At 37.1% G+C, this 15,577-nt stretch overlaps 1 protein-coding gene across 5 annotated transcripts in view; it reads left to right on the top strand.

Moving 5' to 3' along the window:
* The first annotated feature begins 5,088 nt into the window (after window positions 1-5,088).
* Window positions 5,089-15,577, top strand: part of SMARCAD1 (SWI/SNF-related, matrix-associated actin-dependent regulator of chromatin, subfamily a, containing DEAD/H box 1) — a 68,845-nt gene continuing 58,356 nt past the window's right edge. Inside the window, exons 1-2 of one of the 5 annotated variants that reach the window (XM_032632801.1) lie at window positions 5,089-5,209; window positions 5,827-6,065. In XM_032632801.1, coding sequence (XP_032488692.1) covers window positions 5,876-6,065 — 190 coding nt within the window. In that variant the 5' untranslated portion in view covers window positions 5,089-5,209; window positions 5,827-5,875. Of the gene's footprint in view, window positions 5,210-5,335; window positions 5,544-5,826; window positions 6,066-15,577 lie in introns of those variants that run through there. The other 4 variants (XM_032632799.1, XM_032632803.1, XM_032632800.1 and 1 more) reach the window with 4 other exon arrangements.

Genomic DNA, 15,577 nt, shown 5'->3' with positions numbered 1-15,577 from the left:
TATAAAATTCTTGGGTCACATTTTATTTCCATGAGCATCCTAAATACAATACTCCATTTTCTTCTGGCATGAAGACTTGCTGTTAAAAGTGTGTCTATAATATAATTTTCTTTCCCTTATAGGTCACTTGCTTGCTTCTGTCTAAATGTTCAAGGAATATTTAAAATTTTTCTTTAAAGTCTAAATTTTACTAGAATATGTCTTGGTGTTGGCCATCGGGTTGATATTCTTAGGTAAATGATGTACTCTTTCAATACATAGTTTCAAATCCTTGTAATTTTCAGGAAATGTTTTTTGAATTATAGTTTTGAGTTATTTCTTCCACACCTTTGCTTTGGCTTCCTTCTGTAGTGACTTCAATTATAATTATGTTGGATCTTCTTTGTTTATCTTCAATATTTATTATTTTCTCTTGAAATATCTTTGCCTTTATATTTTTAGTTTTAATTTTTTTAATCCTTTTCACCCTCTATTTCTCTTAAGGCATTATCTGTTATGTTGTTTATCTACGTGATACAACCAGTTTAATCTACCTTTCTAATTTTTTTTTTCTTTTACTTCTCTTCCTTTCTTGAGGTATGTCACCTCTTTCCTGAGATTTGTAAACTCTGGTTCATGTTGTTCTTCCATAGCATGTATCATTTTGAAGATACTCAGCTTATTTTAAAATTTATTTCTCATTATCTGTATGCTTAGACATTTGGTCTAGTTATTAATATCTTTAACTCACTCAACAAGTATTTACTGAGTATGTACTATGTGCAGACAGTTATTGTAGCCTGAAGTTGAGCCACATTAGCCAATCAAGCTTATTGTTTTATGCAACTAAAATTTTGTAGTGGTTATGCAACAAAAAGTGGACTAGTACACCATATTTATAATTATTAAGTCCTAACTATCTTTAGTCTTAACAGAATACTTTTACACCATGAATTGTCCATTCTTGAAACCTTCATTTTTTTACCCTGTCAGCTGGATTTATGTCTTTAGGAACATTTTAAGGAAGATGTATTCCCAAGAAATAAAATTTGAAATTTTTTTCTTGCATAAATTAATAATATATATGAGATCTAGAAAATTACTGAGTCCCAATCTTTTCCCTCAAATCTTTGTAGATATTGCATAATTACCTTCAAGCATTTAGTTTAACGAACAAGCTTTTGACTGATTTTTTTTTGTCTCTTTGTAGGCTGTAGGGGGTTTTATGGTGGGAAAAAAAATGCTTGCAAGACGTTGTTTTTAATTCTTGAAATTACAAAAGAATTCTTTAGGATATTTTTAGTAGATAGTCTCTTTTAATTGCTGCTGTCTTGAACCCAATGCACTCTTTCACTTGCAGACTAATGAAAACTCCTGAACATTTTATATTATAGTTTTCATTATTTATTCTGGTCATTTTCTTTGATTATATTAATTAATCAAAGGTTGTTTCTCAGTCATCTGACTCCTGTATTTATCACTTCTTTAAATCTTATTGATTTCATCTCTTTGTTTTTTTCCTATGCATTCTAGGAGAGAAGGTGGTTTTCAAATTTTTCTTCCATATCAATAATTAAATGTTTACAGTCACTTTTTTAAAATAGTTATGTTTACAGAGTTATAATTTATAAACAGTAAGATTAACTTCTTTTAAGTCTATATTTGAGTAAGATTTGACAAATTAGTCACCACCATAATCAGACCACTCTGGGAAAGAGCAGAGTGAGACAGGCAGAGGACCAAGGACTGAACTTTGGAGAATGACCATATTTAGGGTCAGAAGGAAGAAAAATCAGAGGACTGGTTTTCAGCCCCAACTCCTGCTATCATTCTAGAAGATTTCAGGTCCAAATAGAGAGTCCTTCCACTCTCTTGTGCCTGTTACGAGATACATTGTGTCTCCATCCCCCTCCCCCCACACCAAATTCATATGTTGAAATTCTAACCCCCAGTATCTCAGAATGTGACTACACTTGGAGATAGGCTCTTTAAACCTATCTAAAGGTAATTAAGTTAAAGTATGGTCGTTAAGTGGGCCCTAATCCAATAGGATGTGTCCTTCTTAAAAAAGGAAACTTGTACACAGACAAGTACAGACAGAAGACTATGTAAAGTTGGGGAGAAGACAGCCATCTATAAGCCAAAGTGAGAGGCTTAGAGCAGATCCTTCCCTCATGATCTTCAGAAGAAACCAACACTGCCAACATCTTGAAACTGGACTTCTAGCCTTCAGAGCTGTAAGAAAATAAACTTCTGCTGTGCAAGCAACCCTTTCTGTGGTACTTCGTTATGGCAGTCTGTGTTACTTTGTTATATACTCTCTTAATCTTTTGATCCATCATCAATCAAACTCCCAATCTTGGATCATCATTGTAATTCTGCCAGGTCAATGAATGCTGCAGAACCACCCCACACTTAGAACTGGGAGAGAATGCTTCCTATACTGGACCTTGTGCTTTACAGGGCTCCATTTGGCTCTTTTTCAGCTACATCCAGTCCCAAAGGGCAAGGAATCTGTGAGGGAGATGTTCACTCAGAACCTGTGCCTTGATGTTTAAAAAATGCTTTTGATAGTAGTGTGTATATGTTAATCCCAAACTCCTAATTTACCCCTCCCCCTATCTTTCCGCTTTGGTAACCATAAGTTTGTTTTCTACATCTGTGGATCTGTTTCATATATAAGTTCTTTTGTATCATATCATTTTTTTTTTAGATTCCACACGTAAGTAATATCACATGATATTTGTCTTTCTCTGTCTGGCTTACTTTACTTAGTATGATAATCTCTAGGTCCATCCATGTTGCTGTAAATGGCATTATTTCATTCTTTTTTATGGCTGAGTAATATTTCATTATATATATATATATATATATATATATATATATATATATACATATAAAGCTACATATAAATAGATAACCAGCAAGGACCTATTGCATAGCACAGAAAACTATACTCCACATTTTGTAATAACCTATAAGGGAAAAGAATCTGAAAAAGAATATATATATATATATAAATACACACACACATACGTATAACTGAACCACTTTGCTGTACACCAGAAACTAATGCACATTATAAATCAACAATACTTCAATTAAAAATTTTAAAAAGTTTTAAAAAAAATAAACATAAAAAATAATTAAATAGTCATGACCATAGTCAGTGAGAATGAACCAAAAACTTCAGCAAAAGTCACATACCTAATGAATATTTTATTCCTTAAAATAAACATACAGGTTTGTTAAAATAATAAAGTCAGTTCCTGGGGCAGGCGGGAATGCTTTTGAGAACCTGGCTCTCAAAATTCTCTGCTCATAAGGCTCCAAAATGGCTAACAGTGATTTTTTCCCCAGGTCTTTTCTGCTGAGGGCCAATAGTGCTTCTAGTATCTATATCCTTAGACCCAGCAAAAAGGCCCCTAGGTCAGAGAGGTGATGGAGCAGTGGGGTGGGAGTAGGTTTGCCAAATTTAATACAGGGTACTTTGTTAAATTTGAATTTCAGACAAACAACACATAATTGTCTAGTATGAATAAGTTCCAAGTATTGCATGGGACATAATTATACTAAAAAAGTATTCGTTGTTTATCTAAAATTCAAATTTAACACAGCATACATTTTTAAAAATATGCCAACCCTAGGCAGGGTCAGACTTGCACATTTGAGGTGGGTGTCCATATGCATGAACACAAGGCCTTCAATGGTATCAAACTAAGTGGGAGGAGGTGACACAGGGAAGGCAGGATACATGTGCCAACCAATGCTCTTTGAATCTCCCACATTCTGACACATAGGAATTCTAAATTCAGCCTTGCTTTCCAGGTCATTTTCAAAATAGGATGATAGAACGAACATATTATAATTTTACATTTTGTTAGCGCTTGTATTTATAATGTTTCAATATTTAGATATATGGTATGTGGGTCTCCATTTCTACTCTTATCCCAGCTCTACAAAATGTCAAGGAGTTAGGACTGCTGCAGAAAATTGCCCTAAGAGGTCAACAGTAGCATCAACCACAATTAAAAGATGGGGAAAGTGAGACTTAGAGATGTTATATACAATTTGCTCAAAGTCATTCAGCTAATGGAATCCATTTTCAATGCTAGATCTTTCTGAATATAAAGCAAATATTCCTTTTTTTCTATTACACGTACAGCATGGTGACTACAGTTAATCATACTGCATTGCATATTTGAAAGTGGCTAAGGGAGTAGATCTTAAAGCAAATATTTTTCAACACCAAAAATACTTTACTATTTATAAGTTGATGTAACCTTTGATCACATAATTTAACATGCATGCATAAATCTAGGGCATTTCATGGGATATTAAAGATAGGTACAATGGAAATCCCAATTGTTCAGTCGTTGATCCTAAATTTTATGGGCCTATACATTTAATTTTATAAGCGTGCCCACATGTGATAAAATTGTGGGTTCGTGTTCTGCAATTCAAAACACTGATTTATAAACAGAGTGCTAATTTGAGTTTACAGTGACCAATGTATTTGGCAGAATAATGACTTGTAGTAATTCTTCTTCAAGATAAATGCCAACCAGTGGATCAAATTACGACTCAGAAAATTGCCTGTTTAATGTTAGAACAAAGGGAGGAAATATTCTTAACGTAATATTTCCATTAAGATATCGGAATTAATTGTCATATTCCACTCTAGGAACAATCCAGCCAACAGTGCGGAGGCAGTTCATACGCTTTGAAGCTCAACATACCTGGGTTTTCCTCTTAACTAAATTAACTACTTAACATCTGCAGGCCTCAGTTTCCTTATTTTATAAAAACAGCCTTCTTGAGATTATACGTAAAGGCTTTAGAACAATGGTGTTATACTGTCGACATATTATGTAAATATTATAATATATCATATGTTAAATATTCTTATTAGGCTATATATTGTCATTGTGCTATTTATTATTGTTCTATTTAACAACTTTCTGGCTAACCTGAAGAAACAGGCCGCAAGCAAGCTCCCAGGGCAAAGAGGCGGGTATTGGCTACCATGACAACAGCGCGCGCCTAGACATTTTCCACTTACAAGTCGCTGAGGAAGAGAAAAGCCTAGGCTGCGTGTTGCGTCATCACTACGCGCTCATTAGGCTTCTCCGTTCCGTTTTAGAAGGTCCCGGCCCGGCTACCGTCGCTCCACGCCAGGAATTATTTTCGCTTTTCAACCTTTGTTACAGGGCACCGAGGCTGCAAGACCGTAAGTACCAAGGGAAGAGTGACACCGAGCGAGCGAGCGTTAAAAGAGGTGCCGCAGCACACGCCCCACTTCTGAACCTTCCCTGTGTTTTCTTGATCCTATCAGCTTCCTCTCAGCTGGGATCGCGCCGCGTCAACTTCCGGGCGGGTGCCCGCCAGCACGGCCTCCGCCGCTCCCCTCCTTTGGCCCCTTTGTGTCCCCGCAGTGTCGAGGCACGGGCCCTGGCACGTCCTTTTTCGAGGCAGGGAGCATCGTAGTGCAGGGAGCCTCTCACTGTGGGCGGGCGCGCCGCCCGCAGGGGGTTAGCGTGGGGAACGTGTCTGCGCGTGCTGGGGTAAGAGGAGGTTGCACGAGGGTCAGCGTGTGGTTCGAGGAAGGAGGGGCGGGGTGGGGGGGGTGGGAAACGAAGGGGAGTGAAAAGAGCAATGGAAAATTTTAAAAGGATACCGCTGTCCACCTGATTGTTGTGGCCTAACAATGAGGCGCTGCCATGATAGTCATCCTGAGCCACTGGCATGTTTGCGGGCTCTTAATTGCCTTCGGAATGAACTGCTGTGGCTTTGTATTTTATATTGATTTCATGGCCTCTTTTTTCTCTTTTTATTTTCTCCCTGCAGATAGTTCATTTAAAGCTCCCATCCCCACGAGGTGGTGGTTTCTACCAATATGAATCTTTTCAACCTGGACCGTTTTCGCTTTGAGAAAAGGAATAAGATTGAGGAAGCGCCCGAAGCAACCCCTCAACCCTCCCTGCCTGGCCCTTCTTCACCAATTTCTCTTAGTGCTGAAGAGGAGAATGCTGAAGGGGAAGTTAGCAGGGCAGGCACCCCTGATTCAGATATAACTGAAAAAACAGGTGAGTTACAGTGTTGCAAATTGATTCAGCATCGAGAGAGAGAGGTTTTTTCGTTTGTTTGTTTTTTGGGGGTTTCTTTTTTGTTTTTTAAGAAGAAAGGCAGAAGAGCTTCTAATTTTTGTGCTTGATGTCATAATACTGATGCATTGTCCTTCACCATGCCCTTTTACATACAGCTTTGGGACTGCCAAAGGCACCATGTGCCTCCAACTGATTATCCTTCCATAGTTGTTCTGCTTTTATGGGAGTTCTTAGATTATGGCCCAATGATGGAAGCTAAAATCAGAATTTAGGTCAGAGTGGTAGCTAAGGGAGGAAGAACTAGGTGAGTCAGTCCTATGATAGACTTTGAGGATGTTATTGCCAGACGTTTACATTCCTTCCAGTATTTCTCCAAAAAATATTGATCATCTGCTGTGTGTTAGACTTTATTCAGGGTGCCTGAACACAGCCTCTGTGAGCAAATGAAGAGCAGATGACGTACAAATTTTGCCAACCACCTGACTTCCTGGAGCTCTCCAAAGTGCAAATGAATAATTGGTATTCTTCATTGTGAATGAACCATTTTTAACCTCTTCAGCTAATTGTTATGGAACAGTAGGATTTGAGAAGGAGCCAGAAATTAGCATTCCCATCTTAATCTATGTTCTTCGAACAGTTAGTGATTAGAACATATATGATCTTTTACCGTGTTTTAGGCATAGCGGTGAGTGCTTCACATCCTCTCATTTAATTTGTACAACAAGCTTATAAGATATTATTATCCACATTTTGCAGAAATGAGCCCCAGGGAGGTTAAATTGTTAGCAAGTTCGTAGAACCAGAGCTCAAATCCAAGCAGTCTAATTCCAAGTTATATTTTAATGTTTAATTCAGTAATACCTTTTCTTAGTGCAAAACTCAGTATTTCACAAGCAGCTTTTAAATTTCAAAATTGGTAATATATGTCTTCATCTTTGATATCCCCATTTTGTTTGCTACCCTTCTACTTAAATGTAGCAGTGAGGGCAGAGTCCCTACAAGTTATCATTAGAGTAATATTTTAAAATACTTTGGTGTAATTAGAAGTCAAATTTTGAAAGGCTTTGTTTATCTGAAGAGTTCTGAGCTTACCTGATTTCAAACCACTGGAGGATTTAAGCACTGGAGTGACATCCCTGTGTGCATTCTTTGAACAGATATTTGGTTTGCATAACGTGCTGTGGTTAATATCTAAACTTCCAGGCACTTTAATATTTTAACAGTAAATATTTTAATCTGTTTCTTATGTAGTTAGAGCAGGGAAGGCCAGGGTGTAGGCATGGGATTTTGAGTCCTTGGAAGCCTCTGCTTCTTCGTTTTAGTTAAATGGGACATTGGACAAGTCACTTAGATTATCTGAGATCCACAATTTTTTCACCTCTTAAATAAAAGCACTCTGTAAACTGGAATTCAATGAAATGTTTTAGTTATTTATCAATATTAGTAATGTGAAAATTTTAAATCCTTTTTCTAATCAGAAGGTGTTTTTCTGCTTTCCTCTTTTTTTCCTAAGGAGACTTTACTCCATCTTTCTTTATTGGGACTTTTCATACATAAATTACTCTTAAAATTGAGATTGTCTTTAGAAATCATATGGTCAGTCTTGATGACACTTGGAAATATGGAAGTCAGGTTTTTTTCAGGAATGGTGAGGGTTCATCCTACTAGGAATAGAGAGCTTTGCTTTTGGAAAAGATTATTTTAATTGATCCTGTGATTTTTGAGAATCTTGAAAACTAAGGCAAAGTTGAGACTTTACATTGTAGATCCATGCAAGAATAGAAGGGCAAAATGATGAAAGAATCTTGTTTTGTAAAAACAATCAGTCTAGCAGTCATGAGTACTATGTATTGTTAAAGGGTAGAGTTTAAAGAGAGAGAAATCATTTAGGAAGCTCTCATAGTCCAAACTTATTGATGGCAGTACAGATAGAGAAGAACGAGGTATGAGAGATCACAGTAAGAAAGGGCAAAATTTTACAATTAGGTCGTTGTGTAGGAGTGAGATAAAAATGCATGTTAAGAATTTTAGTCTAAGTGATTGAGGGAAAAAAGGTAGTTCTGTACATTAGAATAGGTATGAAGTACCCACTGTAAGACGTTGGGCATGCCTTTAAAAATTCAAATGAGAATCAAAGGTCCTGCCCTCAATTTAGCAGTAGACCAAATGCAGCTTAACTTAGCATGGGGGAGGGAGATGCAGAATTGCGCATTGGGCCTGTGCGGAGGTCAAGACACTGAAGTTGGATTTAAGATCAGACTGGATATGGACATTGGGAAATTGTCAGTGGGATATGAATATTGACCTTACTTTCTTTATCATCAACTAGTAACTTATTCTGTTATTTTGTGGGATGATGCTATATTTATTTAAAATAGTTTTAGGGTCTAAGTCAGCTTATAGGACAGAAATTGTATATGGTTAAAATTACCTGTAATCACTCTTTTTCAGTTAATCCTATTACTTTACATAATATGAGTTAAGATTTAATTTCCTACCCCTCTCCTTCAGTTACTGTGCCACAGATACACTGTTCCTTGAATATGCCAAACCCCATTCAGTCGTTCCTTCTTCCCATTTGCTCTTCCATCTGCCTGTGACTCTGCTTTGTTCCATTAGGGCCTAGTGAAGTGTTACCCTTTTTTAGAAGGTCTTTTCTTGACCACTCTCTCTGAAGTGGCAACCACACCCCTCCCCCCTTTAACTCTACTGTATTTTTCTATATACGTTGCATTATGTATACATGTCTCCCTTATTAGAATATAAGATCTGTAAGAGCAAAGACCTTGTTCATCTATCCATCCCCATTGCTCAGAACAGTGACTGACTGGTGTATAGTAGGCCCTCAGTAAATATGTGTTGAAAGAAGGAGTTTTGGATGATGATTAGGTGGTATTAGTCCTTTGTACACATTTTAAAAATATTCCTCCTCCTCTTTATGATCTTGAAACAGTGCCGTAGCCATCAGTCATTCTTTAGTCATGGATACTTGAAACTACTTTTGATATAGGCCAGGCTCCCTTAATCCAACCTTTGGATATGAGGGCATACACTTAACCTGTGGTCACCTCCCCCTGCCTAGGTTTATTTTACTCTCACAGTGCCCAGAATTATCAATGGTTATTACTTACACTTTATTTCTCTTCTTTTATTTGACTTTTCTGGGAGCATAGCAGGTTTGGAGAGAATAAAGCAATGACAAATGAGTGTGAGAGGAGAGAACCTACTATGTTTTACTCGTAAAGGATAAAAAGTTGAGCTAAGCATAATCCTCAAGGGATACCAAGAAGAAAGGACATGTAAATATATATAGTTAAAATAACACAATGTGGTAACTCATAATAAGGGAAGGTATTAAGCAGCGTAGAACCACAGTCTGATTCACAGTGATTAAATTATCCCTTCTTTCTCTAGAGGATCAGGAAAAGTCAGAGACTTTGAGTGGACCCTAAGCAATGACTCATTGCCTATTCAGTGAACTAGGGATGGAAATATATGTTGCCTTTGAGTGTAGTATGTAAATGGAATAGGTGAGGTTATCTAGGGAAGAAGAGGTGTAGGGCAGTATAGATGAAGCTGAAAAGATTTAGAAACAAAAACTGCTGGGTTGGGAGGGGCCTATATATGCTGTGCCAGGGAGGATGGACTTTATTTGGTACACAATATAGAGCATTTCAGTATGGGAAAAACATTAATGAAGATGTTGCCATAATTGAAGCCTAAATGTAGGGAAATGACAGTGGGGATGACAAAGGAGGCAGTTTAGGGAAGTTTTGTATGGTATTTATTTGATGGTATTTGATGATCAGTTAAATGTGGAGGATTTAAAGGTAACTCACATGTTCCTTGCTTGGACAGCTGAATGATGGGCACTGTCAACTGAATTAGGCAGTAGGATTAGGAGGAAGACACCAAAGCATGTTGAATTTGAGTTACCTCTTATATTTCAGTAGCAAGGTCTAGTAGAGGGTTGGACATTGGAGTTTGGAGCTCAGAGAGTGGTGGGAATCTGAGAAATCAACTTTGGAGTCATCCTTGTGGTAGTTACCAAAAAATGTCCTAAGCAAGATATATGGTAAGAAGCATCAATATTTAATGATGGACAGAGGAATGGAAACCAATGAAAGATATAAAGGATGACTAGAACAGTCATAGAAAATGATAATGCCCTGGAAGTTAAAGATAGGAGAGTTTCCAGGGTGGTGTATAGTGAACAGTATCAGATGTTGCAGAGAGGTCAAGTTGGATCTCATCAGAGACCACTTTCCTTGGAAATTAAAGTTCCTGTTGACCTTTAGCAGTTTCGGTAGAAAGCTGAGGAAGTGAAGACTACTCTTCCAAGCGGGGAAAGAGAGAAACAGCTGGATGGGGAAGCAATGTCAAGAAAAGATGTTTGAGGAATGTTGAAAATTGAGCATCCAAGGGGAAGAAGCTAGGGGAGAGGAAAAGAATGAGGGAGGGGAGGTATCTGAAGACAGGCATCAAGGGGATGGGAGTGCGCACACAGCTGGACTATTTAACTTGGAATAAAGACACATTTTATCCAGGGGAGGGGGAGTGAAAGAGAAAAATAGATGGGTTCATAGGTTATTTTGAGGTTGGGTTGGAGGAAAGTTTCAGTATATGCTTGAAGAATTTCTTGATAAAATATATTCAGTCTTCTAAAGTGGTTGCTCTTTAGATATGGTTGTCATATAGAAAGTAACCATTGTTAATAAGTGAGAGAAAAAAATTTTAATTATACCTGTTATCAAAAAAGATTTCCAGAGAGCAATGCTCTGCCACTTATGGATGGTATGATCTTGAATAAGACATTATCGTTTTTGGATTTCACTTCCTTTGTCTAGATGTTCTCTGAAGTCCTTGCAAGTAGTAAAATGGATAAGATCCTTTGAATGAAGCTGAATATACCATTTTAGCCTTATGATCTGTAACCATCAGGTATTCCTTAGTCCTTTTTAAGTGTGTGTGGCCAAGATGTGAATCACCATTATATCTTTGGATAGAAATTTTGGTTTCTTAATGTCTTATTAGTGTTAGTTGAAAAGCAGTAATTGGTAAAAGGGTTAGTGCTCAGTTGTTCTAATAGAAAGTACAGTGAGTCTAAATGTCTTAAGTACATTTTAAATGTACATTTTTTGTTTGTGTTTTCCTTCTCTACCTTTTTACTTTCCATGCTTGGCTATTTTCTTCAAAATAAAATGTTATATAAAAAAATGATTACAACAGTATGTAATGAAGAGAGACTCTTCTGTAATCCTCGTTTAGTGTTGGTATTCTTTTGTATTTTTTTCCTGCCTGTATATAGTCTAGCTTTTTTTTTTTAGATAAAATAGTATTATGTACATACATATTGTAATGCAACTCACTATTAACTAAAAAGTATATTTTTTATACTCTCCATGTCAGTTCATATAAAATATGCTGTACTTCAATTTTTTTTAGTGACCACAGTGTATCTTATTATACACAGATGTATTATAATTCATGTAGCTTCCTGTTTATAGACATCGGTTGTTTGGGTTTATTTCTTCTTCTTTTTGTTGTTAAAAGAATGCTGTAGTGACCATCCTTTTGAATAGATATTTTTGCCTCTGTACAATCTGTGGAAGAATTCTGGGAAATGGAATTGTCAAATTAGAGGGAATATGAGTAATATTTTAGTAATTGCCAAATCACCCTACACAGAAGTTTTACCAATTTGCACCACTACAGCTTGGTTTTCAGATGTCTGCTTTTTCATACCAGGCTAAAATATTGCAAACATTTTTAATTTTTAAAGGGTTAATAAGCAATTAAATTGCATTATTTTTATTCTTTATTTTTAAGGTTAAGTATGTTTTCATAAATGTTATTAGCAGTTTGAACTTTTTCTGTGTTCCTTTTTCTCATTTTCTAATAAATGATTTATAAGTTTTTAAATTTTATTCTTTTAATTCTGTTTGTTGTTTGTGACAGAGAAGTTTTACATTTTTTATATGGTCAGTTTGTTCATCTTTTTCAAAGCTTACAGGTTTTAGGTCCTGATCTGACCTGGTAAAAGATTTGGTAAAAGAAAGCCATTCCCTACCACCACATTATAAATATATTCATCCATATTTTCTTCTGTCACATCTGTGTTAATTTTCTTCTTAATTGTAGTAAAATGTACATACGTAAAATATGCAATAACTAGTTTTAAGTGTACAGGTCAAAGAGGGTTAAGTACATTCACATTGTTGTACACCCAATCTTTGGAACTCTTTTCATCTTAAACAATTAACAATTCATCTTAAGCAAAACTGAAACTCTTTACCCCTTAGACAATTCCTTCTTACCCCCAGCAATCACCCTTATATCTTCTGTCTCTATGTACTTGACTACTCTAGGTACATTATAAAAGTGGAATCATACAGGATTTGTATTTATTTTTGCCTTATTTCATTTTCCCTAATGTCTTCAAGATTCATCCACATTGTAACGTGTATCAGAATTTCCTCACTTTTTAAGGCTGAAGAATATTTCATTGTATATATACCTACATTTTATTATTCATTTGTGGATGACACTTGGGTTGCTTTCACTTTGGGGCTATTGTGAATAATGCTGCTGTGAAAATGAGTATACAGATATCTCTTCCAGACCTCGCTTTCAGTTCTTTTGGGTATACGTGCAGAAATGGGATTGCTCGATCATACAGGAAACCACCATATATTTTCCACAGCAGCTGCACCATTTTACATTCCCACTAACAGTGCACAAGGGGTCCAGTTTCTCTCCATATCCTTGCCAACACTTGTTATTTTCTGTTTTTTTGTTTTGTTTTTTGGGGTGTTTTTTTGTAGCCAAACTGATGGATATGAGTTGTTGTTTTTAATTTTTTTAAACCTTAACTTTCATCTGGAGTTTGTTATAAGGGCTAAAGAAAAGGTGATACCGTTTTCTCCTTTGTTCATTATTTATCATTTACTAGTCACTTATCCCAGAACCATTTATTGACGAATCCTTTTTCTTATATTTGAAATGTCATCATTATAGGCATACCTCAGAGATACTGCGGGTTTGGTTCCAGACCACCACGATAAAGTATCGCAGTAAAGCAAGTCACATGAATTTTTTGGTTTCCCAGTGCATATAAAAGTTATATTTATACTATACTATAGTCTTTTAAGTGTGCAGTAGCATTGTCTTAAACAATGTACGTACCTTAATTAAGACGCACTTCATTGCTAAAAATTTTTAACCATCATCTGAACCTTTGGTGAGTTGTAATGTCTTTGCTGGGGGAGGGTCTTGCCTCGATGTTAAGGGCTGCTGACTGCACAGGGTGGTGGTTGCTGAGGCCTGGGGTGGCCATGGCAGCTTCTTAAAATAGGACCACAGTGACGTTTGCCGCATCAGTTGATTCTTTCACAAATGATTTCTGTATAGCGTGCAGTGCTGTTTGATAACATTTTACCTACAGCAGAATTTCTTTCAAAATTGGAGTCAATCCTTCCAAACCCTGTCACTGCTTTATCAACTAAGTTCATGTAGTATTCTAAATCCTTTGTTGTTATGTCAACAGTCTTCACAGCATCTTCACCAGGAGTAGATTTCATCTCAAGAAACTCCTTCCTTTGTTCATCCATAAGAAGCAATTTCTCCATTAAAGTTCTATCATGAGATTGCAGCAATTCAGTCACATCTTCAGGGGCCACTTCTCCTGAATTTTTTTTTCTTTCTTTCTTTCTTTTTTTTGGGGGGGGCTGCTCTGCATGCAGTATTGGGATATTATTTCCCCAACCAGGGATCAAGCCCGAACCCACTGCAGTAGAAGCTCAGTCTTAACCACTGGACTGCCAGGGAAGTCCCAAGGCACCACTTCTAATTCTAGTTCTCTGTTGTTTCTACCATATCTGCAGTTCATTCTTCCACTGAAGTCTTGAAGTCATCCATGAGGGTTGAAATCAACTTCTTCCAGCCTCCTGTTATGTTGATATTTTGACCTCTTCTCATGAATCACAACTGTTCTTAATGGCATCTAGAATGGTGACTCCTTTCCAAAAGGTTTTCAATTGACTTTGCCCAGATCCATCAGAGAAATTGCTATTGATGGCAGCTGTAGCCTTTTGGAAAATATTTCTTAAATAATAGGACTTTTAAGTCAGAAGTCCTTGATCCATGGGCTGCAGAATGGATGTTGTGTTAGCAGGCATGAAAACATTAATCTCATTGTACATCTCTGTCAGAGCTCTTAAGTGACCGGGTGCATTGTCAATGAGCAGTCATATTTTGAAAGGAATCTTTCTGAGCAGTAGGTCTCAACAGTGGGTTTAATATATTCAGTATTTGGTGTTATAAACAGATGTGCTGTCATCTAGATTTTTTTCCATTTATAGAGCACAGGCAGAGTAGATTTAGCATAATTCTTAAGGGCCCTAGGATTTTCAGAATGGTAAATTAGCATTGGCTTCAACTTAAAGTTACCAGCTGCATTAGCCCTTAACAGGAGAGTCAACTTGTCCTTTAAGCCAGGCATTGACTTCTCCTCTCTAGCTATGGAAGTCCTAGATGGCATCTTCTTCCATTAGAAGGCTGTTTGGTTTACATTGAAAACCTCTTCTTTAGTGTAGCCACCTTCATTAATTATCTTAGATCTTCTGGGTATCTTGCTGCAGCCTCTACATCAACACTTGCTGCTTCATCATGCACTTTTATGTTATGGAGACAGCTTCTTCAACCTTATGAACCAACCTCTGCTAGCTTCAAACTTTTTTTCTGCAGCTTCCTCACCTCTGTCAGCCTTGATAGAATGGAAGAGTTGGGGCCTTGCTCTGGATTAGGCTTTGGCTTAAGGGAATGCTGTGGCTGGTTTAATCTTTTATCCAGGCCACTAAAACTTTCTCCATATAATAAGCAAAAGGCTGTTTGGCTTCTTATTTGTGTTTTCACTGGAGTAGAACTTTTAATTTCCTTCAACAACTTTTCCTTTGCGTTCACAACTTGGCTAACTGGTGCAAGAGGCCTAGCTTTTGGCCTGTCTTGGCTTTCGACATGCCTTCTTACTAATCTTAATCATTTCTAGCTTTTGAAAGAGGGATGTGCAACTTTTCCTTTCACTTGAATACTTAGAGGCCATTGGAGGGTTATTAATTGGCCTAATTTATTGTTGTGTCTTAAGGAATAGGGATGCTGGGGACTTCCCTGGTGGTCCAGTGGTTAAGACTCCACTCTCCCAATGCAGGGGACCCGGGTTTGATCCCTGGTCAGAGAACTAGATCCCGCATGCCACAACTGAAGATCCCGCATGCCACAAGGAAGATCCTGCGTGCCACAACCAAGACCCAGCACAGCCAAATAAATAAATTTTTTTTAAAAAAGGACTAGGGAGGCTAGAAGAGAGGGAGAGTGATGAAGGAAGTGGCAGGTTGGTGGAGCAGTCAAAACACACATAACGTTTATCAGTTAAGTTTGCCATCTTATATGGGTGCTGTTTGGGCATCCAAAACAATTACAGTAGTAACATCAAA

Source organism: Phocoena sinus, chromosome 5 (genome assembly GCF_008692025.1).
Source record: "Phocoena sinus isolate mPhoSin1 chromosome 5, mPhoSin1.pri, whole genome shotgun sequence".
Classification (NCBI taxonomy): Eukaryota; Metazoa; Chordata; class Mammalia; order Artiodactyla; family Phocoenidae; genus Phocoena; species Phocoena sinus.
Note: the sequence above shows the minus strand (reverse complement) of the source record. Positions and strands in the feature narration are given on the sequence as shown.